This window comes from Anopheles funestus, chromosome 2RL (assembly GCF_943734845.2).
Source record: "Anopheles funestus chromosome 2RL, idAnoFuneDA-416_04, whole genome shotgun sequence".
Taxonomy (NCBI): Eukaryota; Metazoa; Arthropoda; class Insecta; order Diptera; family Culicidae; genus Anopheles; species Anopheles funestus.
Genome location: NC_064598.1, coordinates 5,972,991 through 6,000,966, shown reverse-complemented (window position 1 = coordinate 6,000,966; position 27,976 = coordinate 5,972,991). Strand labels below are relative to the sequence as shown.

The window sequence follows — 27,976 nt, the reverse complement described above, 5'->3', positions numbered from 1 at the left end:
TTTGTTGCTGTCAAGCGGTATCTTTGAGTTGTTTACATGCAAATAGTTAACGGAAACGGAGCGGCATACATTTTCTTCGAGTTATTACATCTTTTAGGAGGCAAATAGTTTTTCTTAAGTATTCTACACAATGGCTGCTACACGGGAACGACGATCAAATGCCGGCCGACGCATGGCCTCCTTGCTAAATGAAGAGGAAGAGGATGAATTCTACAAAACGTCCTACGGTGGATTCAATGAGACGGTCGACGATGGAGATTATGTGTATGGCAGAGTTGTCTGGTGCTGTTAAACCATTTCCCGCCGTAAAACATTTCCTATTGCATGTGTTTTTCAGCCAGAAAAATGACGACGAAGAAGATATTATCGATTCCGACTTCAGTATCGATGAAAACGACGAGCCCATTTCTGACGTGGAAGAGGAACCGGCAAAGGGAAGCAAACGCCGCAAAGTGGGTACTGTAACAAAGGCGTACCGTGAGCCAGCCCCTAAAAAACAGGCACCGAAAACGAAGGAACCAAAGCCGAAAAACGAACGGCAATCAACTCTTCGCAAGCGACCAAAGTTCACCGTAATCGATTCCGGTCGCAAATCGTTTCGTAAGTCAACTGCAGCGAAAACGGCCGCTACACAGAGCCGGCTTAAACAACGCTTCGAAGCGGAACGCAAACGGACTCGTGTTATAAGAACGGAGGAATATATACCGACGCAAGAGGAGCTGCTAGAGGAAGCGGGAATTACTGAACGGGAAAATCTGAAATCCTTGGGTAAGTTTAAATCGTACATTAAAATTTACTGTTTATATTTGACATCAAATGTTAGTAACGAGCTGGTAGGAAGTTTGTGTATAGGTTTAATTAGTTTCTTACTATCGATCTAATGTTTTGTTACAGAACGCTTTCGACGGATGGAACTAGAAAAACAAAAAATGAGACCTACTAAAAAAAAGTTTACTGGTGCTACAATACGTTACTTTTCCACTGCAATGCCCATCATAGAAGAAGTTTACGATCACAATACCGATGTAGATCCTTTAAGCATAAGCGATCCGAAGGAAGCGGACGATACAGTCGAGAAAACGTAAGCAGCTCAACGAACAATTGTCTCACAAAACCATAAAAACTTTGTAAATTATTATCCCACCCCTACCCCTAGCACGAGAGAAAAGTCTGTGAAACGAAACAGGAAAAAAACAACGCTGATGGAAGTAACTGGTCAATACGAGCGAACCTTCATCACCTTTGAAAATGACATCGATAACAAGGTGTTTGAATCGTACTTCCCCAAACCCGACACGAGTCGTAAGCATCGTCAAATTTGTGCCGTTACCCGACTGCCGGCCAGATACTTTGATCCCATTACGCAGCTACCTTACCGGAATATGCAAGCGTTCAAGATACTGCGCGAAGCGTACTACCAGCAGCTAGAGGAGCGTGGAAACTTCGACAACCCGAACGTTGCTCGCTGGTTAGAATGGCGCAAAAAGATAAAGGAATACCGCGTTAAGACTATGAAGAAAACGCAGTCTTCCATCAGCGCTAGCTCTACGAAGCCAACCGCCACAGCTGGCAGTCCGGTAAAATTAAACTCTGCCACACCCATAGTGTCGGGTTCCTCCGGGACGACGAAATGATTCCTGCATTAACGAACGGTAAGCACCACTGTATTGCGTAATAGTAATAAAAAAGCATTTCGGAAGAAGTGTCTTTACTCTTTTAGGTTAAATTGGCAATTTATTTACTTGTGTGTCCTTTACTTGTGGTTCCTTTACTCGGATTGACTACCATTTCGGACAGATTTGGTTTTAAAAAGCCACAGACAACAATGCAACTATCACATTCACATCAGACTATCTTCCTAGGGTGCTGCGTCTATAGATATCCCAAGCTTGGCAGTTGCGTTACACTGCAAGCCCGGTTACAGTTGCCTATTCTCAACCGACTAGCTTAGCTGGTTAACTATCTATCTATTAATCAACGACATCAACGGCAACAAGTTACACGGATAGCGTATTATGCTCCTAGACGAATGTGTGTGTGTGTAAGGGGGGGAGAGTCATGGTGCATTTCTGTCTGTCCCATCCAAGGGCGCTCATTACTGAGGAATACATATATGACAGGCCCGCAAACGCTAGTTAAGCTGTGTATAAAGGTTATATATTGGCTGTTTAGCAATGGTTTATAGTTGTGGCACCTCCTGAAATACGCGCAATACCGTTTTGCCTGGTTGCGTTAGCTTGCTTATTTAAAACACGTAAAATGGTATTTATCATTCAATTCGTAACATTTCCTATAAAAAAAACACACACGAAAACGAAGATCAATCTTTCCCGCTTTTCTATCGTTAACTTCCTCTGCACGAACGGTTTTCTATAATAAGTGATCGATGTATGATTTCCTATGGACTGGGCAATGCTGTACCTATCGTGTTTTCTTCTAATGTTGAATGTTTATCATAGTTTCAGCTAACAGTCGTTTCAATTGATTTGTCTATTAAAATACTTTAAGTATGTACTGCCGCAAAACACTTCTTTTGCGAAAACGATTGGCAGATAGCTGGATCAGTTTTAGATTGGTGGTTGTGAAGAAAATAGGCGAATTGTTTTTGCTACAGGTTATACAACTATTCCTGAAATAACTTTTGAATACTTGAAACAAAATCCTTTCGATTAGAAAAGTGAAAAGAGGATGCCATATGCGACTTAAGAGACAACGAATACTTAGGGGTGGGATGCCGTCTCTGCCGTTGGCTTGAATTGGAAATTGAAACCTCTTTTACTGTTTTAACTAGTTCAACCGAACACCGAACTCTAAGCTGACCAGTATATTGCCTCTCCGCAGTCGCCAAGAGGTTTGCTGTCTTGAACGTATTGATTGATTGTTATCTTTCTGTTACCTTCGTGTTCATGGCTATCCACACTACACTCGGTTCTATTTTCACACTTAAAAAAGTAAGCTAAAATCTATCAACCATGAATAATGCTCAAAAGGATTAACGTGTGAACAACAAAATACACCTCTTGTAGAAAAAGTCTACCATTTGAAACAACTAATCAATATACATATATCATCTTTATGTGTATACCGTGTGTGTGAATTTGTGTATGAGTGTGTATCTGTATATATATAAATATTACTCGTACAAAACAACATAACAAAAATCCCATTGAAAACATCCACAGTGGGGCACTACTACTAAAAACCACTTCCATACAATTCGTTTACTATTTTGCGCCATCTATCGGAAGGTTCTCAACCTACAAGCCATTTAGTTTCTTCGCATTTTCCATACAACTACACACGCGTGTGTTTTCGTTCTCAAACTGGTAAAAATGTGGCCATACGTATGCCGGCTTGCCTCTGGGTGGGATATGTATGATTGCTAACGAACCATACTGTTGACCTTATGTTCTCTCTTCCATGCTCGGAAAAATCCTAATTCTTGTGTTTCGTTAAAATCTAATCAACTACAAAGAATGTCACAAGTACATCCATTATGGCTTCTGGTTGCTTTCGTGTAAAATACAACTAAGTAAAACTGTTGCATGTGCCTTGCACTGGTGGATACGGTTTGCAGTGTTTTCTTTATCATATTGGTTATCATTCGTTTGCTTTGTTTTTAAAATACTGATTGGATGTAGGATTAACAACTAACGTGTAACATGTACCCCACTACCTCCCATCACCACCATACTGATAGTGATCTCCATCCATTTTAACAACTTACGTTACAAATTTAAACATCAAACCGATCGTTACACATCGATCTCGCAAATTAGTACAGCCAAGATCTCCCACAGAACCTCAAAACGGGCGAGGCGAGCGTGTACACGGGGGTACACGTTAGTGTGCAGCTTTGTAATACTGATACATTTTGGCAAACATTCCAACAACTTACACACATAAATTCACACACTATTGTATATGCTGTTAATAAACAATGTTGTTGTCCAAATTACACAACATTTCCCTTTCCTGATCAATCTCACTTCTATCAGACTACAAACGTTAACATGAATCTTCACAGACTGCTACTCTATGGACGTACTTAGTCACTAGGTTGTGTAATTGTTGTGTTTGTTTGTTTGACTTGTTAGTGTCGCCCGAGAAGTTAGTACACCGCGTATGGCGATGCCATTCGGAACAACAAAACGATGTGTCGTGTGGCGATTAACTATAAGTGCATTTAAAAAGTTATTCGTTTCACTTTTGTTAACACGTATTTTCCTATATCCGTAATCGGTTCATCGAATCTACCCGGCACATTCCCGGGAGATTGCAACATGGTCACATTGACCAGCAGCCTTTCATTATCGATAAAATTTTTGTGTTTTATTTCAGTGCCGTCCACTGCAAAGATCTAGCAATAGGGTAAAAGTAATAAAAAAGGATCGCGTTCTCCGCCAGATCGTGATCCTCGTTTGGGTGGGTTAGCAAATTTAAATGAGTGTATCTTCATCCTGCGTTTCAAACAGCATCAGCAGCGAATGCTGCGATGAAGAGCGTCCGCCCATAGCATTCCCCGACAGTGAACCGTCCGGCGAGAGCAGTCCAGTTTGCAGACTGTAGTTATCGCGATACCCGGATGTGGAAGACGTTTGCGAAACCGAATCCCAGCTAAGATCACCAAGCGTGGCAATGGCACGATTCAGCGGTTCCACGTACGGTGGTTCATTGACGATCGGTGGCATCGCCGAAGGTCCTCCACCGGGAATGACTGACCCGGGCATAACTCCCGGTATCACACCAACACCACCGGTACCGGGAACCGATGGTCCAACCATTGATAGACCGGCACCTCCAGTAACGGTGGGTATGTAGCTGGTTTCGTTAAAATTGTTCGACCGCATGCCACGCCGATTCCGAAACGTTTTACGGCTCTGAGCGCGCGATCGTTGCAGCCGATGTTTGTTGTGATTCTCGCCGGAACTGTCGTCTGCCAGACTGTCGGGCGAGAGCGGTGTGGTTGATGTTTCCCCGGAAGAAGTTTTAAACTCGACCGACGATACGAAACGCAATCGGGGTGGTTGGGTCTTCACACCGGACGCCTGCAGCGAGACGGAGTGTGACAGGTGCGGAATGCTACCCCCTATGTTGGGTCCTTCCCGACCGACAGGGGTAGCCTGTAGATCTACCGAGCCTGCATCGGCTAAGGTGCATGAGGTCAGCGTCAGATCGGCACTCTGGGAGTCAGCCAACAGCCCTGCATCACGATTGGTTGTGGTTGTAGAGCTGGACAGGGACTCACCCTTGGGAGCTTGAAGGGTCTGCTGGGATAGGGTATCGCTGGAGGTACAGATACCGGTACCACTTCGCGCATCTGCCTGCTGCTGCTGTTGCTGAAGTGAGGCAGGAAAACCACCCGGCGGCTGTACACCGGTCAGCATCGATATAAGCGATGGACGCTGCTGATGGCGTACCGGTTGCTGTTCCGGTGCGGGTGGAATATTGGGAATATCACGTTTAGACGTTTCCGTAGACATGTCCCGATCTGTAAAGCGCGTACGGAAAAGTTATTACCCTTGTCAACGTAATCAGTAAGATGTGATCATACCATATCGTCTCGTTTCCAGCTCCTCTCTCAGTTCGCGCAACTCGCGCGAAAGTTCCAGCAAAATAGCACCACGGGATTTAGTACCACCCGTCGGTTGGGTGCCACGCATTCGTTCTCGTATCAAAAACTGCATATGCCGCTCATGATCTCCGATAGGGGGTTGCGAGATCTGCATGGTAAGGGTGTAAGAAAAGCCGTTAGAAATTGATGTTCGTAGTCCAACATGAATTCCAAATTACCTTGTGCATAATGAATGGCATTAGTACGATATACAGCGGGGTCCGCTGAGTGACAACAAACTCCAAGAAACTCCACAACTCTGGTGCCGCTTCATTGCGGCGCCCTAGATCACGCATTACCCGCGCAATCCGTGGCCATTCGTTCGAAAGCCGTGTTTCGAAACAAATGCACAGCACACGCAGTGCCAGAAAGGTGGCCTGATATAGTGAGCTGGAAATTTTCGACGGTCTTTTTGCGTCCCTGCTGCCAGTGAACGTTAGCGATCCTGCACGCAAATCCGCTCCAGTGCGGTTCGTCTGCATACCCATCTGTGTCGTACGTCCCGCCACTGGACTCATGGCGTTCAGAACGGCCGTCACCAGAAACGAGATGTCCGACTGCTTCAGTTCGCCCACATCAAAAATACCCCGACCGCTGCAAACCTTCAGACAGAGTGGCATCAGCAGATGCATCAGGAAGCTTTCTGCCTTTTCCTGCGTCGGGAAATCGGCACTACCGCCACAAATTTGCTCCAGCCCGTGTGAGATAGAATCGATCGGACTGACCACCTGCAGTGCTACTAGCCGTACCACGTTCGAGCAGAAGAATGCCGGTGGACTTTTCGACATAAGGGCGGCACCCGCACCGGATACACCTTCGGGAAAGTTGCCCGGCTCGTTCACGATCAGATTCTGCACATTCGTCAGCAGTGCTTTCATTTCGCGCCAGTGCAGGATGTGTGGATAGCGAATGATGGCTTCGGAAACTCCCTTCAGTAAACCGGCAGCTGCCTCCCAGTTGGTGTTCCGACGTACCGATGACTTTTTCGATATCTTCAGGAACACCTTATCCAGCCGGCGCAAAATGGTAACGAGCGTTGGTTTCATGCCGTGGTCATCGGCCCATTCGGCCCGCGGAAAGATGCACAGCATGTAACGCTGCAATCCGCGGCATGCCATCGATTCGCGATCGTACGGTGACACCTTCAGCAGTGAGTGTGCTATTTCGGCTAAACGAACATGACACTTTACGTCGAGCAATTCCATCGGTTTGGGTTCTCCCTGTTTGCGAGCTAGTTCGGCAAGTCTGGTTGAGGCTTGTATAATGAACTCACCCACCACCGAGAGCAGGACGTCACGCGGACGTCGGTATTCACGTATCGTTTCCGAATCATCGACCGATTCGTTCAGCATCTTCGAGCGTCCGATATCGCTGACGTACTTCGCGTGCGACTCATCGTCATAATCTAGCCCCGGAGAGCATGGAGGACCTCGGGAACAGTTCCGCTGGCTGGATCCCTTGTGCTCGGGGCTATTACGGAAGGGACCATTGTAGCTCCTAAAGCGAGAGAAATTCGTTAAAACTTTTTCTAGGCATTCTTGTTGTATGTTTGGCCACAATTGTCAAGAACGTACTTCGATAAACCCTCACAATTGTGCACCATGGTGCGAATCGTCACGGCAAGTTGCAGAATAATATCCCGTTCACATTTCCCTTCCAGTGGAATGTACGAAGAGGATTGAATCTGCTGCATGTAGCACGGCAAAATGGCTTCCAAAATGATCTGTAAAAGGATATAGGGGAGATTTTTTTATGTTTCCAGGCGTTTTCCGCAAGCTCACATTGTCCCACTTACCAACATCTGATAACCGCGTGTACTTTCAGCGGAATAGGACACAACCATCACGCAAAGTGTAATGCAATCCAACACCGTCACCATCTCATCTTCATCATGGTAGCAGAAATCGATCGCCTTGAGTGGCTTTGGTTCTTTGACCAACTCCGCTATGTTGAGCGGATCCGGCGATGGTGTCTCCAGGCTAAGCAACAGATTGAACAAACAGCTCGACTGCACCTTATGTGCCTCCCCGTACGTACCGTTCTCATCCGTGTCGAGAATGGCCGACACGGAACCAAACATTTGCAGTATGAAGGGTTTCCGGTTCAGAAGATAGAACTGTTTCACCGCATACTCGATCGTGGTTGTGACGAGCTTGTTCGTTTGATGAAGCGAGTACACCTGCAACATGGCCGGCATGATCATGAAGTACCCGTTGGTGGAGAAAATATTCTTAAAGTTTGACGCTGCATTAATGAAGGTGGCCGTGACGTAGCGCATGATGCACGAATCTTCCGAATGTAGCAGAGCGGCCCCGGACAGCACATTCAGAAACAGTTGAATATCGGCCGAATAGGCAAAGTTACCAGCCATCGCTTCGAACATGCGCGCTATCAACCGTACCCACATGAACTTGTGCAGCACATCCAGTCCGAGCAGTTCTTTGCCGAGTTCACCGCCCTGATGCAAATCTAGATCGACCTCCAACGCTTTACGCGGGAATGATGGCAGCTTCATGAGCTCTTCGTGCAGGAACACTACCCGCTGCACGACCATGTCTACGTTCTTCAGAATGGCCCAGGTCAGATGGACCTTCCCGATCTCGACGAATTTTTTACACAATTCTTGACGCTGCAGCGCATTGAACGATTCCTCAGTTTTCATCTCCACCAGCCGCAATTGTGGATACTGTGACCGTTTGAAGAAGTAAAGATCGCGCACGTACCAGTTCGGGTTCAGAATTTGGTGGCTCTTGTAGTCTACCAGCACGTGCTGTGCGTGCTTCTTCTCATCGATGCCGAAAAAGTCCAACGACTCGCTGAGCAGTTGAGAGAACTGTGTGTCTTCTTGTACTGGGAACTGAGACGGTATTCCTCCTTCATCTGCAATACAATGGGGATTAGTGCAACGTGTACCGGATAACTATCTTTTGTCAACCTTACCTTCCGGTCCGTGAACGATGATTTTCTTGGCGGAGGGCACATTCGCTGTTAGTAGGATTGATGCATCACACTGCTCTTTGCGCAGAATCTGTTTCAGGTCCTTAAACATTATTCCGTGCACGCTGTGCACTACCATCCAAAGCACGGATAAAGCGGATCCTACCAACTGAAAGCGGAAACAAGATCTTCAAACTCGTGTCGCTGAATTGTAGCACACTGACTTACCTGTTGACTGCATTCATGCGTCGATCGTACGTAAAACATCACGTAACCTATGATGTAGTTGTATAGTGCGAATGCCGCCTGCTGAGGCAATCTCGGCACGAACCGGATCAGGTGTCTTAGTAACTTAAACATCTGATCCTGATGATCGCGAGTTAAGCGTTCGAGCACGTATCGCAAAAACAGGGCTGAATCTTCTACGAGACATATCCAGATGACCTGATAAGCCACTTCATATACGGCACACCCGTCCGAGTTGACGGCGGCATCGTCCAAACACGCCACGATCTGCATCACGGACGAGCACAAGCACGACGGAAACAGAGAATGCGCCGCATGCATATGAATAGCCGACCTAGTACCGTCCTCCTCTTCCTCGACATGGTCCTCAGCAGGTCCGTGATCTAGTCCTGGTTCGTGTGCTGCCTGCTGCGTAATGGGAATCGTAGTGATAAGGAAACTCTGTCGTTCCGAACGCTGTTTGTCTTCCTGCTGTAGCATCGCATGGCGGATCGCTTCCGTTTGCTGTTTCTTGCGCGTTTTTGTAGCCGTAACCAATGAACGCTAAAATGGAAAGGTTCGTGAAAAAACATTCCTCCAAAGGGTTGAGACTAAAACGCTGTTCCTAACGTACATGTCGCTCCTGGTTCAATGTGACCTCCATATCTTTATTTTGCTGACGAGGCATCCAGGGAGGATCAACCACCGGTAAGCTTTCAATGCCAATCTTTGGCGATGGAAGCGTAAACTCAATACCGGGCGGAGGTACCTTGAACGAAAGATGTGCGCCTTCTTCCATCCGAGGCCACACCTGGAATCGATTTTTCCACAGCACCTGGTAGCGTAGAATCGCCTGAATACGAGTGTTGGGACATTTGTTCTTTAGCGAACGTTGCATGATGTCCGTAGCGGTGTTTGGTGCCTTCACCGAGGCCAGTATGAACAAGGCCGCGGAAGCTGCGGATACTTCTTGATCAGTTTCCAGCAGCAGTTCCCACGCAATCGGAATGACCTCAACGAACTGTTCCTCAGTCAGCACGGCAGCGCCTTTGACGAGCGACGCTATGGGAGCATGAAACACGTCACGTACTTGATTTTTGATGTACTTCAGTACCGGGGGATCTTCCTGGTGGTGTTTCGGTTCGTGAATGAACGTCGAATATTGGGAGGTGTTTGGTTCGGACTCGTCTTGCAGCAAGATCCTAATGGTGTATAGAGAGTAAGGCATTAGAAGAAGTTGAGAAAGCAATATGCAACGAGAAGCAACATACCGATCACGTTTTGTTACGCTGTCCTTGCGCTTGGAGGGTGACGTCTGAGACGAGCTCTGATCCGACACCTTGCGACCTTGCTTGGATCGATCGCGACGGGTAGTTCCCTTAGCAGACTCGTTCGGCTGGGCGTAAGTGACCGGAGTAACCCCAAACTCATCGCCGTACACCTTGAAACAGAGAAAAACAGTCGTTGAGTCATTAAATAGTTCATAAAAAAGGTAAAATTATCATCAAAAAAGTTTTCCGGGATGTTGCCTCCTGTGAGGATTGAACTCACGACCGCTGGTTTACGAGACCAGCGCTCTACCACTGAGCTAAAGAGGCTTGTTGAAGAGCTGCCATTCGTGTCTATATATAAACACAGCAACGTCAGCGCATGCGTCATTCATGCTCTCTGCCTTCGCTTCCAGTAGAGCTGTTTCCCCTGGGCTTTGTGTACAGCGGCACCGTACCACCGTAAAAACGTTTCCAACAGCATGTTGTAAAGGGGAACGCAATCAAAAGCAGATGTGGACATACAAGCACTGCGCGAACTTTGGTGGACATTATTATTTTGAGATTGAACTAGAGATGAGAATAACAACTCTTTTTAGTGAGTCAACTCAGAGTGAATGAGTCGTTGTTAGGAGTCAGCTCGTTTAACGACTCATTTCGGAGTCATACAAAAATACAGCATAAATCTCCAAAGGCCTTAGCTTTTTTTGAGTAATTTTGCAAAATTTTAAAAATGGATTTATTTTGATGCGAATTGGTTGAACTAAGTTTCTTTTCACTCAAATAACGCTTTAAATAGAAGAAAGCTTAAAAAATAAGAAAAAAATAGAAAAATCTGAAAACCCGAAATTTTCCTAAGGGGTCCTTGGTTAGCCTTAGCTTTTTTTGAGTAATTTTGCAAAATTTTCTAAATTGATTTACTTTAATGCGAATTGGTTGAATTAAGTTTCTTTTCACTCAAATAATGCTTTACGTAAAAAAAAGAGTAAAAAAATTAAAAAAAATCTATAAATTTGCCTATATCCTAAGCAGAGGCCGTTCATGTCCTTGCCGATCAGACTAGCCCGCTTGTTCGCTTATACAGGTTTGATAGTTAGGCAGAACGAGCAGTATATTCGTTTGGATAGTTTGGGTATTGTGTACATGTATTCCATTTCAACTCATGCGTATCAAACGTTTTGATTCATTTCATTTTCGTTTCAACTCACGTATTTACTCTTTTTGCGACTCGATTCACTCACGACTACATGCTTCCACTCATGAGTGAGTAAGTGAAAAAAGAGTCACTAAAACTTCTCGCGGTGAGTGAACGTTCAATATGTTGAAAATATTAAAAATAGTATTACAATTATAACACAATACTATACCTTGCGAATAGCTCGTATTAGCTTTGTAGCAGCACGCATATGCCGCCGGTAGCAGTACGGGTGACAAAAGTTTTGATGATCACAATAATAATTGAACGAGCCCAGAAAGTTGGATACAGATTTAAGCCACGGAAGATTCTTGGTTGTTTCGTCAGAATCGTTCGAATCGCATGGAGATTCCGGTGGTTGATCATCGCTGTTGGGAAGATACGGGTTCCATTGGCTGAATTGGTGTATTTAAAGATGATGTAGGACGTTCAAATTTACCTCAAGATTCCTGGCGATTCTTCTCCACCACTGATTTGACCCGGTTCGGAGTTATCGCTTCTGTCGGAGAGGGACGATACCTTACGTTTGGATTGAATGGAATCGGTACGTCTTACCGGATCTAGAAAAAAAGAGAAAAAGCATACGTAAACTATGCGCGATTGAACGGAACAAGGCCACACTAAACGCTTACATTCATTTTCTACTTCCTTTAGATCTTTAGCACCCCGGCGTAGCTTCAGTGATCGTCGCTTGAATGATCCACCGGCCGGAGTAGCTGAAGTGCCACGGCGCAACAGAAAGTTTCTTGATGTAGCCAACGTACGCTTCTGCCCTTCTGTAAATAATCATCAGCCAACATCATTAATCGGCTCAACGTGGTTTTTTGCCGGTCCAAATACGTACGCTGTACGTTCTCCTCGCCCTGAATGGTAAGTGTTGTGTTGCTACTATTTTCTGACTCGTTGTCCGGTTCCTGCAGTACGAACGAAATCTTTCGCTCCGTCTGTCCCGCTATCGATTGTAGACTCTGCGCTGAAGTTTGGGAATGGCCACCCATAGAGCTGAGGGCCATAGACCAGCGGCGATTTGTTTCACCTCTGCAAGAGATAGAACTCAATGTTAGAGAAGAACACACCAGCACCGGGGCACAGTGGAGAGTTTATTTACCGGCAAACTTTATCCCAAGGAGTGTGCTTCTCCTTGGTGGATAGTCGCGATGCCTTCGGTAATGTTTGGTACGTTTCCCTTAGGAAGGCAGTGATCTCGAGCAAAAGCACACAAGCGATCAGCTTCAGCGCCGGTGGACAATCGTTGCCGTGTGGATTGACGCTTGCTGTGGGAATGCAATTCGAATGAATTAATTAATGCACATCGATTTCCATACATATACGTACTCTCATCGAGGAAATCTTCCTCCTCGTCTTGTTGCAGCAATTGCTTCTGCTTTTCAGGATCAGACAAACTAGCTGCCAACTGCTCTGAAGTGAGTTTATCGTTGTTGATCATCTCGTTCAACCGAGCGCCTAATGCTTCGCCCCACTAGAAGAAACAGGGGTTGCAATTAGACTGGCGTTAGAGTTCGTAACATCGTAGGACTGGACATGGTACGTACCTGATGAAACATTTTACCAGCGGCACGTTGCAGAACATGAGCACGTCGCGTTCCGGCCGCCATTGCAGAGCGGGTTCCCATTGCCGGTCCGGATGGTCTGAAGACTGGCAAGTTTTGTTTCATCCACGATGGCCACTGTCCACGATTGCACAGATGGACAAAGTGGGCACACTCGACCAAGAAGGCCGCTCGAGCAACAATCGGAGCTTGTGGCTGGTAGGAGACAGCGGAGTTAAATGTTAGTTGTTTTTTTAGCTTGATTGATCGCATGACACTAGCTTACCAGATCGAGCAATGCAGTGATTAGTGCGGGATCCGGAACTGAGCCAGGTGCGCACACCTCCAAAAGAAGGGCAAATCGAGCCATTCCTTCCCGAACTGGTGACGTTGGGATTAGACGTCGCTCCTTCAATACTACAACTTCAGATTCGCGTGGTCCATCACTAACATCAAGTGAACTTCGTCTGCTGAAATCTACGGAACAGAAGTGTACCAGTATTGCCGAGGTGTATTCTTGTCTACCTGTATCAAACACACGTGCTACTTACAACTTCCACCAACATCCTCGGTACCGCCCGTCTTCTTCTTGCCCTTGCCAAGACCCAACCGGTTGAGACGCCGCTTCGCCTTCTGGATCGACCTACCGATACCTTCTGTCGCACGGTTCCGTGTCTGAAAGTTGAGCGAACCCTTCCGCATAAAGTTTGCCATCGACTCGGATCCACTTGCCGCCAGTATGCCCGACTCCAGGTCTACCGATTCACGGTCCTTCGAACGGCGGAACCATCGCACGATCCCTGTCAGTCTGCCGACCGAGTTGCGCTCCGAGCTGGAAGTAGAATCAGATAGTAAAGCCCGCTCGCTGTGGCGAGGGGTAAGGGTGGGCCGCACTTGCGGCCCCTTACGGCGCAGATTGCTTAACGGGCTCTGGCTGGCCCGGCTCGGCTCCTCAAAACCCTCCGTCTCTAACAGCTGCAACAGGAAAGGAACGATCTACGTGTTTAAGCATTTAACTTATTGAGAGTCACGTACACCAAGAGGACATTTAGCTCTACTTACGACACACGTCGAGGAAGTGCTCTTCTTCTTAAACAGCAGCTTGCGCTGTGCCTTCTCATCCTGCTGCAATAGCTGGATGTCGTTCGTTGGCAGGTGGCTGTGAAGTTCGGGGTTCAGTGAAGGGCGTTTAGTTATTGTGGTCTGATCGGGATATGGTCCGTACACTGGCTTACCGTATGACACGCGTTGTTTGCATGTTTGGCGCCTGCTTGTGAGGACGTGGTGTAACTGCCAATATGCCGCTAAGTGCTACCACACGGAATGGACCACCGTGGGCACCCTTGACGTAGGTGATGAGCTGCCGGACGTCACAGTAAAGCGAGAGGTTGTCCTGCGATTTGAGCTCCTTAAGCGATTGTACCAGCCGGGTGGCGAGCGTCTTGAAGATGGCCCCGATCAGTTGACTCTCCGTGCCTCCGGTCAGTCCGCTGCCGAAGTTGGTCGCGTACCCGCCCTGGCCGCCTGATATACCGCCAAAGTCAGCGTTCAACGATTTTATGCCAGATGATCTCTTATGGTCTGAATCAGGTGAAGATGAAACACATATACGTGCAAGCTTTCTACTTCGGACAAGCAACAGGAAACGTGTTAACATATAGTGAAAGTGTGTATGTGTATATAGCGTACAACCAAATGGAACTGAATCAAACTGATTATTGCTATACGCTAATATAACTTTAAAACTGTTTTTCTCTTTTCTATTTACAGCATCAATTCGGTTCGCTGCTACTACACGAAGCATAAGAAGTACAATAATGAGTGTATGTTGTTCAGAACCAAAGGAAAGGTGAATTTTGTGAAAGGCAACGGGGAAGAAAGTAGTAACGAGTGGCAAAAGGTTTACGTTTTACAAAAAACGATACCAAGTGTAACGAATATAACGCATTACTTCAAATGGATGATTCCCGATCGGCAGCCGATCAACAGATTCGCAATCCGTCGAGCCTCAAATGCTATTACGCCACGGTATTAGCATTCGTTCGAGGCTTTCTAGTGTAAATTTTGAACGATAGTTAGATGAATAGTTTACTTAAATATGGTTAAGAATTAGATAACACACAAAGTAGAGAGAGAGAGACAGCGGATGAAAGAGATTACACATGATAGGTTAGCGACATAGCGTTCCAACGGTTACGTGGCCCTTCGGATAAGTAAACGAAGCTCATAACCGCTTAACAAAGAGTGTGTACAACACCGAGCAGGAAAAAAAGCAAGACGGAGCAAGGTTTGTAACCTGCGCACGTGTGAATATCTGATCTGGTGGTTTTGCGTTACTTACTCAACGGTGACAGTAGCGAACTTGGATCCACACAGAAGCCGAGATACGCGTGGAAGAAATCCGTAATCTCATGTATCGGTGACTCCTTGATGAATGCCCGCAAGTTCGCCTTAAGGATTTTCCCATTCTGGCGCAACAGTCGCGACAGGATGGAGTTGCAAGTGGTACGTAACACTTCAGCCGGTGGGCCACGGTTTGCTGAGTGAATGAAGAAAGATTATCTAAAGATTGGGATTCTGTTTCGTTTCAGCATTGCTAACAATAACGTACCATCGTTACAGCCGTGCGGACAACCGAGATGCATGAATGCTCGTTTTACGATACCAATCGCTAGCGAATGTGCATGGTCACCCAGTTTCATTACGCCCAGATCGAGTAGAATCTCGCAAATGTTGAGACCCGCTTCCAGTACGCGCAGAGTGCAGACACTTGAGTCACGCTTGAACACACAATGCACTGCCAGCAGAACGACCTCATAGTCGATCGTACCCTCCTTAGTGATGTAGAAGCACGAACCGGGTGCTTCAGTTTCATCCGAGATGCATGTGTAACCTTTTTTTTGGAATGAGAAATCCATTTCGAGATTAATGAAAGTGCACCTGACACATCGAACAGTTGCTTACCGATATGAGAATCCGTATGCGATCGTAACATCTGCGATTTAAACATTCCTGTACTTCCGCCAGCACTGAGTGCGTCTAGCTGCGAGTCAATGGAACCCTGCAAAGATCAGCAATGAATCAAACTTTTGAACTGTGAATGCGGCCCGGTAGTGTGTGTGATTAACGGCGCCGGTCCACACGGCAGGACCGAGTTCAAATCCCATCCGGAGCGTCCCCCCCCCACGTAGCAAGGATTGACTTTCCGGCTACGTGGTAAAAAATAAGTGTAGTAAACCAGAAATGGCCAGCGTGATCTGTGTAAGATCGTTAAAGTCCCATGCGAAAAAGAGGTAGCCTCCGTACGGAGCGCTACACACCACAAGGAGCGCTACACACAGGAGCGATTGTGCGATGCGCTTTTGGGAAATTTTGCAAAAATTTTTAAATTGATTTATTTTAATGCAAATCGGTTGAAACAAGTTTCTTTTCACTCAAATAATGCTTCAAAAGAAAAAAAGAATAAAAAATAACAAAAAAATTAAAAAAAAATTTCAACTCGAAAATTTTATAAGGCTTACTCCTTGCAATTTTTTTGACCAATTTAGCAAAATTTAAAAATTTGTTTTATTTTAATGCGAATTTGTTGCAATAAGTTTCTTTTCGCTCAAATAATGCTTTAAACACAAAAAAGAATAAAAAATCGGAAAAAAATTTAAAAAAAATTTCAACTCGAAAATTTCATAAGGCTTACCCCTTGCCATTTTTTTGAGCAATTTTGCAAAATTTAAAAATTTGTTTTATTTTAATGCGAATTTGTTGCAATAAGTTTCTTTTCGCTCAAATAATGCTTTAAACACAAAAAAGAATAAAAAATCGGAAAAAAATTTAAAAAAAAAAATTCAACTCGAAAATTTCATAAGGCTTACCCCTTACGATATTTTTGGGAAATTTTGCAAAAAAATTTAAATTGTTTTATTTTGATGCCAATTGGTTGCAATGAGTTACTTTTCATTCAAATAATGTTTTAAATAAAAAAAAGAGTGAAAAATAATGAAAAATCAATAAATTCAAAAAAATGAAAATTTATTAAGGCTCATTTTTACACCAACTTTTGCCTATAACTCGATCTATATCTAACAGATCGCCAATCTTTAACCTGTGGTCGATAGATGGCACCAATGGCTACATTTTCTTCTTGGACGGCCATGCCCTCAGATGTCTGTGCCAGAAGTTATTCGAGGAACCAAGTTCCTTACCCTGTTTCAAAAAATGTAAAATTTTCCTCATTTTTGCGCCAACTTTTGCCTATAACTCGGTCGGTATCTAACGGATCTCCAATCTTTAACCTGTGGTCGATAGATGGAATCAATGGCTCCATTTTCTTCTTGAACGGCCATGCCCTCAGATGTCTGTGCCAGAAGTTATTCGAGGAACCAAGTTCCATACCCTGTTTGAGAAAATGTAAAATTTTCCTCATTTTTACACCAAGTTATGGCTATAACTCGGTCGATATCCAACGGATCGCCAATCTTTAACCTGCGGTCGATAGACGGCACCAATGGCTACATTTTCTCCTTGGACGGCCATGCCCTCAGATGTCTGTGCCAGAAGTTATTCGAGGAACCAAGTTCCATACCCTGTTTCAAAAAATGTAAAATTTTCCTCATTTTTGCACCAAGTTTTGCCTATAACTCTGTTGGTATCCAACGGATCGCCAATCCTTAACTTGTGGTCGATAGATGGCATCAATGGCTACATATTCTTCTTGGACGGCCATGCCCTCAGATGTCTGTACCAGAAGTTAATCGAGGAACCAAGTTCCATACCCTGTTTGAGAAAATGTAAAATTTTCCTCATTTTTCAGCAATTTAGCAAAATTTATAAATGTGATATATTTTAATGCAAATTTATTGCAATAAGTTTCTTTTCGCTCAAATAATGCTTTAAACACAAAAAGAATAAAAAATCGGAAAAAATTTTAAAAAAAATTTCAACTCGAAAATTTCATAAGGCTTACCCCTTGCCATTTTTTTGAGCAATTTAGCAAAATTTAAAAATTTGTTTTATTTTAATGCGAATTTGTTGCAATAAGTTTCTTTTCGCTCAAATAATGCTTTAAACACAAAAAAGAATAAAAAATCGGAAAAAAATTAAAAAAAAAATTCAACTCGAAAATTTCATAAGGCTTACCCCTTACGATATTTTTGGGAAATTTTGCAAAAAAAATTAAATTGTTTTATTTTGATGCCAATTGGTTGCAATGAGTTACTTTTCACTCAAATAATGTTTTAAATAAAAAAAAGAGTGAAAAATAATGAAAAAATCAAAAAATTAAAAAAAATGAAAATTTATTAAGGCTCATTTCTGCACTAACTTTTGCTTATAACTCGGTCGGTATCCAACGGATCGCCAATCTTTAACCTGTGGTCAATAGATGGCACCAATAGCTACATTTTCTTCTTGGACGGCCATGCCCTCAGATGTCTGTGCCAGAAGTTATTCGAGGAACCAAGTTCCTTACCCTGTTTCAAAAAATGTAAAATTTTCCTCATTTTTGCGCCAACTTTTGCCTATAACTCGGTCGGTATCTAACGGATCTCCAATCTTTAACCTGTGGTCGATAGATGGAATCAATGGCTACATTTTCTTCTTGAACGGCCATGCCCTCAGATGTCGGTGCCAGAAGTTAATCGAGGAATCAAGTTCCTTACCCTGTTTGAGAAAATGTAAAATTTTCCTCATTTTTCCTTATTGTGCGCGCTCCCGCACAGCTCACGGGAAAAAGAGGTAGCTGTATCGCAGGAATCGCTCCTGCGCAGGAATGCGCTCCGTGAAGTGTGAAACTTCGCTCCTGGGAGTGCATCGCACAATCGCTCCTGTGTGCAGCGCTCCGTGTGGAGCTACCTCAAGCGCACCGCACAGTTTAGAGAGCGAGAGCGGTGCGCTCCGCTCTTGCAAAATAGCTACTTGACCCAACACTAGTGGCTACCCTACCTGTCGTTTCATGTAATCCGGTGATGGTGTTGGCGTGTGCTCCGTGACGGTAATAATCGGATACTTTGGCGTGGTGCTCGATTGTCTCGACTGTACGTTTGATTGAACGTTACGGATAACCTTCGGCGGTGGTTCGATGTTTCGGTGGCATCTAGAGAATTGTGTAACAGAATGAGATGTTAAGCGGCAGCATTTATGTTTCGTACGACATATCACCTTTACGAACAACGGGACATTACAACGCTAGGGAACATGTTAAACATTGAACAACTAGAGAAGGAATATCGAATTTTGAAAACCAAAAACAAAAACTCTTCCAATCAGCTCAGTTCCAGTGCCAATAAGGTTGAATTTTGGTGAGCCATATTGGGAAGCAACAGAAAGGACCGTTCATGATTGAAGGTGCACGAATAATGCAGGATAGTACAGCGGATTTGTGTTCGGGGTGTTGTTCGCTTTCGAATTTAAAGAAACTTACCCGCCATCAATGAGACAGCTGGTATTGTTTTTGCAGATGGTTAAACGAATAGATACGACAGTGGAATAAAGTAGAGATAGATAATGATTTTAAATGTTACGATCCTTACTACAAACACTAGACAATTAGATGAAAAAAGCGCATGATGCTGGCCACACATACTCACAAGAGAGAAAGACTAATTACGGAGGAAATAGATGGCTAGACAATTGTTTAAATTTGTTGTTACTTCACGAATCAACTTAACACTAAACAATTACAGCTAGGAAAAGATAGCATTTTTAAATGGTTCACAAAAATGGAAACTTCACGTCCGTTAGATTCGTTAAGCGGTAATTCATAGAGTAGCCTCGCCTTAACAATAATGGCAATGGTCCATTGATACTCATGCTGATGAGGATGAAGTGGTCAACAAATCGCTGCTCACGATACATACCTTAAACTGGGCATACTTTTCCCCTTTACGAGGTTCGTTGATGGTGCACGCGAAATCATCGATGCCGAGCGGGACAACTGTCGTTCGCCCGTGTCCAAACTGCGATGACACTCCTGCAAAGAAGAAGTTATGCAAAATTGTTAGCCTAACGAAGATCAATCAATTGCCATCGTTTACCATCTGTTGAAGACGCTTCCCGTTCGTGTTTGCATCGAGTCCAATCTTTTCCAGGCCGCGATCAGATTTGGACAGGATGCGTGTTTCGATCAATGTGCGCAGATCGGCCATCTTAACGCGACGCTTCTTTTCGCTACCCTTCCGTTCACTCAGCGGACCAAGCGACGATTCGTCGGATGGAAGTTTAGAGATGTAGTACGGAGCATCCGCCAGCAGGGCAGTGATCGGTGGATCCGGTATCTCGATATAGTCTTTGTTTGCTGAACCGATGCTGGGGCTATCCCGGCTACTGCTCGGACCTTGATAGAGGGAAATCTCAATCTGCGGTATGGGTAGCGAGTTTGATCGTCGTCTTGGGTGGGATGGAAGGGCGGACGTTTCTTCGCTGATGTCGCGCAATCTGGAAAATGGAATAAGGTCACTTTTTTGCTCCAACAAGCAAGTGGGATCTCTACAATTCTACGCACCGATTGTAGAGGTAGTGTAAACTCCAGTATACACCTTCTTCTTGCCAGTGTGAAATGAACAAACATCGCAGTACGGCTACATCCAGAAAGGTGGCAGCTATAACATCACACTTGTGGCCTTGCGACATTTTTGGATCTGTATCGAAGGACTCCCGCTCTGTTGAGGAGCTTGTCTTTGGCTTTGAATCTTTCTGCAGGAATAGATCGGAAACGTTTTCATGATCAAATGATTTCATCAAAAATCTAACGTCCAACTTACACTGTACGTGTCAATCCTATCGAAATCGAAGCTTGTAGGTTCTCCGCGATGTTCGGATTGGTGCAGTGGATGAGGTCTCGTGCCAATACCGCTGCTGGTCGGCGTTTGATGTGCCGATGGTTTGTTAAATTTGGCACCATGATGCAGCAGACTGGCGTCGGCCGTATAGTACGATGGATCCGGTACGCCACCATCCATCGGTAGTCGAAAGATCACTACACGCTCCTCCTCAACGCTGGACGCCTCTTCCGGGATGGTTTCCGGAAAGACGGAATCTTTTGGAGACGATACGAACGACAGCTCGTCATCGTGCTTGATGTTGCCAGAGTAGATGCTCGGGGGTGATTCGATGTTTTCCATTTTCTCTGCAAACAAGAACTTGCTAGATATGATCGCCGCATAAAAATCGCCGAACACTCATTACTTACTTGGTGAGAACACCTCTGGCGATGGCGTGGTGCTAACCGAGTTCAGTAAATTGCGTGCCTTCGGTTTGACCGGTGCCGTGAAGCAAGGTGCATTCGGTGCACGATATTCCCACATTCCCTGCCACATTTTCAGCCCATTTTCCAGCCGAAAGTTTTGAAAGTCAGACTCCTTCAGCATGTGGGCGATGGGAGCGAACAAAAATACGAACAGCTACAATGGAATGAAATGTTAGCAACCAAAGGTTCATCGCCATACACTTAGCGATCCTCACCGATATCGTTGGTATTGAGAAGAGGTAATTGTTCGTATTATTTTCCTTGTCCGTTTCGGCATCTGCACATTCTTCGGCAGCAAACAGTAGTATCCAGTGCAGCGTATAAAGGATTTTGGTTTCGGCCGACCCGAGCGCCTGTAGATCTTTGACACTGCGAATTAGAAGGCAGGATGCGAATAGGACAATTGGAATGAGGTGTTGAATTTCATTTAGCACAGGAAGGCGGGATTGCCGATTGTTACCGGTTGTGCATCAGGGCACCGGCACAGTGTATCACGTGCGGTAAGGCAGCCTGTACAATACGCCATCTTGGGATCGATTCCAGTGCGGACGTTAGTGATGGTGACAGGCCAAACTGTATGTTCTGCACAAGCACCTTCTCGAAGGACTGAAATGGAATCAAAATATGCCATCAGTTAGTTTTGTTTGATTGGTTTTATAAACCAATTATACAATTATACCTTGCACGCTTCCTTCAGCTCCTGTGAATGAAAGTATGAATTAGTAACGGTGGCTTGGAACCAGTGGATGCTAATGTGTTTGTAATGTGTTCGATATATAAATCGTTTTACCGTTTTACTATGCAATATACGCTCACAAACCTTAAAAAGTAACACAAAACACACACACATTCATGCGTCGGTTTTAGTAGTATGCTACGCGCAAAACAGTACGATGTTGCAAGCATTTTGTGATGTGATGATAATAATATGATTAAAGCTTACTTTCACAAGTCACTATTTGACACTACGATTCTAATTTACATGTTGCACACGAAGGATTACTACAAAAGCTTCCCAAATGTTGATTTTATTTGTAAATAAAAAAAATAAAGACCACATTAGAGATGGGAATAAAAACTTTTTTTAGTGAGTCAACTCAGAGTGAATGAGTCGTTGTTAAGAGTCAGCTCGTTTAACGATTCATTTCGTAGTCATAAAAAACCCGATATAAACGTTAAGGTTCGGTCATTTTACTCACTCATGAGTGTAAGCATGTAGCCGTGGTCTCTAATTCTAAAAACTAAATTAGAACAAATTCTAAAAATTTGAAAATTTACTAAGGCTATAGCCTTAGCTTTTTTTGGGAAATTTTGCAAAATTTTAAAAATTGATTTATTTTAATGCCAATTGGTTGGAATAAGTTTCTTTTCACTCAAATAATGCTTTAAATAGAAGAAAGCATAAAAAATAAGAAAAAAATAAAAAAAATCTGAAAACCCAGAAATGTCCTAAGGGGTTAGCCTTGGTTTTTTTGGGGAAATTTTGCAAAATTTTAAAAATTGATTTATTTTAATGCCAATTGGTTGGAATAAGTTTCTTTTCACTCAAATAATGCTTTAAATAGAAGAAAGCATAAAAAATAAGAAAAAAATAAAAAAAATCTAAAAACCCAAAAATGTCCTAAGGGGTTAGCCTTGGTTTTTTTTGGGAAATTTTGCAAAATTTTATAAATTGATTTATTCTAATGCCAATGGGTTGAAATACGTTTCTTTTTACTAACAATGCTTTAAATTAAAAAAATTAAAAATATTTAAAAAAAATCTATAAATTTGCCTATCTCCTAAGCAGAGGCGAATGAATAAGTATATTGAATGAATAAGTAGATGAATAAGTATATTCATTTGGATAGTTTGGGTATTGTACAGATTGTTTCAACTCACTCGCACATTTTCGTTCCAACTCACGTATTTACTCTTTTTGCGACTCGACTCACCATGGCTACATGCTTACACTCCTGAGTGAGTAAGTGAAAAAGAGTCACTAAAACTCCTCGTGGTGAGTGAACGAAACTCGTTCAATACAACGTTTCAACTCACTATCTCACTCTTACTCACTTTGCACATCTCTAGATCACATTATAGCAGTGCTACAAAATTGCATAAATTAAGGCGTTTTAGTTGCTTGTTTGCTTGTTGTTGCCATTTTGCCCGAAAGTATGCAATCTTTATTACAAAATATGTTTTATTATATTTTCTATATGCACTTAATGGAATATCTCATCAAGGCTGCGAAATGAACTATGAAGTATTTATTTTTTCTCTCGCTGCCATCTAAAACAAAGCCGTATAATAATGATCAAGGTGATAGTAGTGATGATGAATGTATCAGATTTTAACAAAAAAGTGAAAATATTAATAATACAGGGTGAGATGGAAAGCATATACCATATTAAGGAGGGAAACCCTATAAGCTAGTAAGTCTAATTCATTTGGAGTAAGAAAAACTACTGTGCTCTCGTAATCTGTAAAGAGTAATAGCGATGAATAGTGATAAGCTAGCAAAGATGAAGAATTTGCAACGCAGCATTATTAGAATGCGTTTTTCGCCTTTTGTCGATGAAGAAACGTTAGTTCATGTGGGAAAGGACATAAATACCATAAAACTAACACAATGTGTATGGGGAAAAAAACCGAAATAGCATCTACTACGTGAAAACTCTACGCCCCAATTCGTCTACATTACGCGGATATGTGGCTAAGTGGATCAACAGCACTAAGATGCGAGATAATCGAGAAGCTATTATTACGAAACGAAAATGTATCAAGCATGAGCTTTTGCAACATATCACATGTAGTTATTTACACTTACATGGTGTCCGGGTGCGTGTTGACAGAACTATCGTACACAAAATTTTGTATTGCATCGTTCGAATTGAGTAATTGGGGGGGAGTAACCATATGTTTATGGACCGCAATAGTTCAGTTTTGTTTTTTAGTTTGGATCGCATAATTTGTGATGATCGTGTGATGGAGGGAATGGTACGGAGAGTGAGGCAAAATTGGTTGTTGTTTAATTTGGTTTTTGGTTCGTGTGTGTGTGAGTGTTGTTTTTTTTTGTTGCGAAACGCAGTTGTTTTTGGCACACATGATGACAATAGCGAGACACACACGCACACAAAAAGAAAGAAAAAGAGAAAGAGAGAAAAAGAGAGAAGAGTTTTGTTTTTGTTTTTGTTGGCGGAAATGGAGAAAAGAAAAAAGAAGAAGCAATAAAACCAACATCAATTCACACGGCTATATTATGTTCAGGGGTATTTGGCAAGTGGTAAATGGGGACATGGTGTAATGATAATGTTTCTGATTAACCATTTTGTTTTAATCCTTTTGTTTTTCTTGTATGTACTCTCCCTGCACTGCACATTATGTACACCGATTGTCACACTGTTAACACACATGGAACAATATGAGCGCTTGTGAACGAGGAGAGAGTGCTCGTTCGGAAACAAAAACCGCATGAAATGAAACAGAAATAATTGACACAACAACAAAAAAAACCGAACGGAAAAAGGGTTTGAAAAATGTTGAAGCAAAATTTGTTTCATGTTGTAAAATTAATAAACACTTAATGGCGTATCAGCACACATCCCGCCCGGGATCAGCTGAAACGAACCACTTTCGGTTCGTTGCCACATGGAAAACAGCTTAAATGATTATTTACAAATTTGCATTATAGAAGATATCCGATGGAAATGATTATTGCATGTTTAATGTTGTGGAACAGATGTTTAATTGTTGTTGTGTGTTTGCAAACGATTCTCCTCTTCCGAGCCAGTCATTTTGCAATCGAGTCGCTGGTGGAATATATTATCTGGTAACAGGCATACGTACCATGCAGCTGGCCTCGTGCAGTTTGCCCAGTTTCGGCCGAATGAAGGGGGCTATCTGTTGCCAGAGAAACGTCTGCACCGGCACCGGAACGCCCAGATCCTGGAGGCCCTCGTCGATCGGGTTGGTGGACGAAGCGTTCGCCATGGTGATAGTAACAGGGTGACGATGAGTTCTATCCGAAACGAGAGGTTTTGTGTGTGTTTTTAAGCATAAAATTCAAATACAGTTTGATTGTATGGATGATTGAAGCATCCTGCTTCATATAAACCTGGAATTACTACCACGCAATTACAAAATCAAGGGAAAACAAAGGATCATACTTAGGTTTGTTAGTGACTGTCCCATTAATGGATGTTTAGTCGCTTTATCTTAGCGTTACAATCCATTTTGTGTATCATATCATGGAAAATTTGACTCACTGTCATAATCTTTCAAATAACTCAACGGACTATATCTGACCACAAAAATATTTAGAGTGATTATGCCTTCATGGGAAGTTCCTTAGAATTTATAATGAACGTTTGCATTTTTCCTTGGAAAATCGATAATTTCCACAAACACATAATGACATAATTAAGTTTTCTGTATTCCACCCCTTTCACAAACGAACTCTATTCGAACAGTCCAAGCTGATCCAGTCGACGATATCGTTCAAGAACAACAAATTAATTTATCTTCAATCACGAAGCCACCGTAATTGCATTTCGGGTAGACCACTACAGTTGCCAACTTTCATACAACATGCGCGACACGAGACACGGTACCCGGACACGGCAACGCTACATTCATCAAGTAGTTGGAAATGTCCACTAGCTACTCGCTAGCTGACATCACTTTTTACCCTCATTGAACCTGTTGAGTTCGATTGCACAGCGCCGTTCACGGGGGGGTGATGCTTTTACAAACAAACATGCCACAGGCCGAGAGGCGAGAGAAGGCGAAAAATTTGGCACCCGTTAGTGTAGTTCGCTTTTCTTTTTTTTATTAGCAAATTGTCACACCCAAACTCAAACCCAAGACCCAATACCCAACCAGCAACAGTTGATGAGCTCGATTTTATGCGCCCCAGCGCAACACAGGGTAATGAAATGCGAACGGGATAATCTGATTGGATTTTCATCGATTATGCTTCTGTTTATGTTTTCTTGGGCAGTTTTGATGGTTATTTGCCTGTGTGGACGCTCAGGCCAGTCACTGACAATTGCATTGAAAAGTCATATAGCCATTTACTTTTGTTTGGTTGGACACCGTACGGATCGTTCCGGGTTTGCGATAGTATTGGTCGTGCTAGTTAGTGTTGGTGTCGAACCCTGTCGATGAGCCTTTCGTTTGTTGACGATATTATACGGTACCGGGCGTCTCCATCAATGGGTGTGTTATGTGAGAGAACGTCGGGAGAGCGACTGCCATCAAGTGTCAAATTCAACAGCTGATTTTATCGATCGAAAAGTTTCATCTTTTCGGCTGGAGATTTTCCTTGGTTTTTCTTTTTTGTTGTTTTTGTTTGTTTTTGTTTGTTTGATAAGATGAAAACTTGGACGCTGTAGGTGTGCGCGTGGAACGATACGTTTACATGGTATACATTAACACCAACACATTGACACCCAGCGACTGGACTGGTGGAATGGATGGTCTGGCATGTATGACCTGGCCCGTGAGATCAAAGTGTACCATGTAGGCGATGGAGGTGAAGGAGGTGCAGGAAGCAACGGTGTCCGAATGCTGGTGGCAGAGAAGCTTTCTTGGGGAGTGGTTCAATTTTTACTGTCTGTGGAACATAAAAGTTTTATGTAACACACTTGAACTGCTCGTATGGCACGTCGCAGGCACTCGGGTTCGATTTGCACCGTACGTCGTGTGGGTTTGTGTGCTGGAAAATTGTTACCAGCGATTATTATTGCAACCACTTTCACTGGGTGGTCATTCATGTGTAAACCATTTTATAACATCTATCAAAGCTAATCAATGCCATTTTGTTGACGCTTTGATGTACGTAAGGTAGTTGAGAAAAACACATTTAAAGGCACGTTTTGTATTAGAATTAACATTTTTTGGTTACGAATTAACCAATTTCAAAGCAGCACTCACTTCACACACTGTCACGATACAGCTACATTACAACTTCCTGTAGTAGGTACATGGCCGCCATATTAGAAAATAGGAAACTAATGAGGAAAACCTTTTCTACTACACAAATTTCATTAATTGCACCATTTCCAGAATTTTTCATCGATTTTCTTCATTTTCACTATATGAAAAATATTTTACATTTTGCTCCAGCAAGCAAGGCAGCTGGATAAAATTATATAACCATTACACCGTGCAGATAAAATCTACACACACACGCACGCACACATACACACTCCACACAAGGTGACGAATCATCATGGTGCCAGCCAGCTTGTGAAGTTTTGTATACTTATCATTTATCACAATCATTCGTAACACCGTTTATCGAACCAACCAGTTTGAACCGTAACACGGCAAATACGCAAATACTAAACTTACCGGAAACGAAATTTACATGTTCAGCACAAAAGAACGGGGGGAAAAACGGCGAAGTGAAACCCAACCAAAAGGCACCCCCGACCCGGGGCGATGTAATGGCTGCACTACTGGAAAAATTGTTGAATCTGAGCAAAATTTCAGCTTGACCGAGGCGGCCGCGTCGTGCATATATGGCCGACCTCGTTCGTGACAGTTGTGTAGTCCGGAATCGGGAGCATTTCCGCTCGCTCGCAGTAAATGGGTGCGCCGGCGCAGTTGCGTCCGATTTTGGAGGTTTATTTACAAACAAATGCACGTGATTCTGGCGGGGGTTGAACCGGGCCGATTTTTTTTGGTATTATTGCTTCGTTGGCGGCATACGGTAGATGTTGCTTTTGCAAAATGTTTGCTAGAGGAAATAGACGCGCGTCTCCTCGCGTATGAGCGATCGCAGTACGCATCCCCGGAGAGCGCGAGAGTGTAGCGAAATTGGATTGAGATTGGATTGAGAGTTTAATTAAGCGGAATTCAATGGGAAGCGGTCAAAACACACGTCATCTTGTTAATTTTAAATAATAAATGTTCTCCTCGATTAATATTACGTAGAGGTTAATGTTTAAAAAACAGTTGCTC

At 43.5% G+C, this 27,976-nt stretch overlaps 2 protein-coding genes and 1 non-coding gene across 13 annotated transcripts; 1 reads left to right on the top strand and 2 right to left on the bottom strand.

The window, feature by feature from the left end:
* The first annotated feature begins 4 nt into the window (after positions 1-4).
* Positions 5-12,000, top strand: LOC125764166 (vacuolar protein sorting-associated protein 72 homolog). Of its 3 annotated transcripts, none has more exons than XM_049428095.1 (5): positions 5-264; positions 338-768; positions 895-1,081; positions 1,157-1,652; positions 11,894-12,000. In XM_049428095.1, the coding sequence occupies exons 1-4, from the start codon at positions 131-133 to the stop codon at positions 1,632-1,634; spliced, it is 1,230 nt and encodes a 409-aa protein (XP_049284052.1). In that variant the 5' UTR covers positions 5-130; the 3' UTR covers positions 1,635-1,652; positions 11,894-12,000. The 3 variants fall into 3 exon arrangements, with proteins under 3 accessions (XP_049284052.1, XP_049284054.1, XP_049284053.1); XM_049428097.1 differs by lacking the exon at positions 11,894-12,000 and adding an exon at positions 1,721-1,739; XM_049428096.1 differs by lacking the exon at positions 11,894-12,000 and having other exon boundaries at positions 1,157-1,714.
* On the bottom strand, positions 1,708-27,953 carry LOC125764159 (protein unc-80 homolog). Of its 9 annotated transcripts, XM_049428083.1 has the most exons (36): positions 27,365-27,898; positions 24,857-25,028; positions 23,838-23,864; positions 21,708-21,728; positions 21,489-21,634; positions 21,244-21,397; positions 20,972-21,182; positions 20,544-20,908; positions 20,285-20,475; positions 19,818-20,217; positions 19,641-19,753; positions 19,205-19,222; positions 18,727-18,877; positions 15,754-15,850; positions 15,401-15,682; positions 15,131-15,328; positions 14,025-14,370; positions 13,852-13,948; positions 13,341-13,785; positions 13,076-13,266; positions 12,793-13,005; positions 12,575-12,719; positions 12,348-12,513; positions 12,084-12,277; positions 11,872-12,015; positions 11,679-11,799; positions 11,412-11,607; positions 10,048-10,217; positions 9,411-9,978; positions 8,780-9,340; positions 8,555-8,720; positions 7,410-8,494; positions 7,189-7,337; positions 5,794-7,111; positions 5,555-5,723; positions 1,708-5,491 (listed from the first exon to the last, which is right to left on the bottom strand). In XM_049428083.1, exons 2-36 carry the CDS (start codon positions 24,998-25,000, stop codon positions 4,440-4,442), a joined length of 10,014 nt encoding a protein of 3,337 aa, XP_049284040.1. In that variant the 5' UTR covers positions 25,001-25,028; positions 27,365-27,898; the 3' UTR covers positions 1,708-4,439. The 9 variants fall into 9 exon arrangements, with proteins under 9 accessions (XP_049284040.1, XP_049284038.1, XP_049284041.1 ...); XM_049428081.1 differs by having other exon boundaries at positions 9,411-10,217; positions 13,341-13,764; positions 27,365-27,953; XM_049428084.1 differs by having other exon boundaries at positions 9,411-10,217; positions 13,341-13,764; positions 14,025-14,313; positions 27,365-27,953.
* Trnat-cgu (transfer RNA threonine (anticodon CGU)) lies at positions 10,303-10,374 on the bottom strand. Its single transcript has one exon. It is a non-coding gene; the product is annotated as a tRNA-Thr (tRNA).
* Positions 27,954-27,976: the final 23 nt, after the last annotated feature.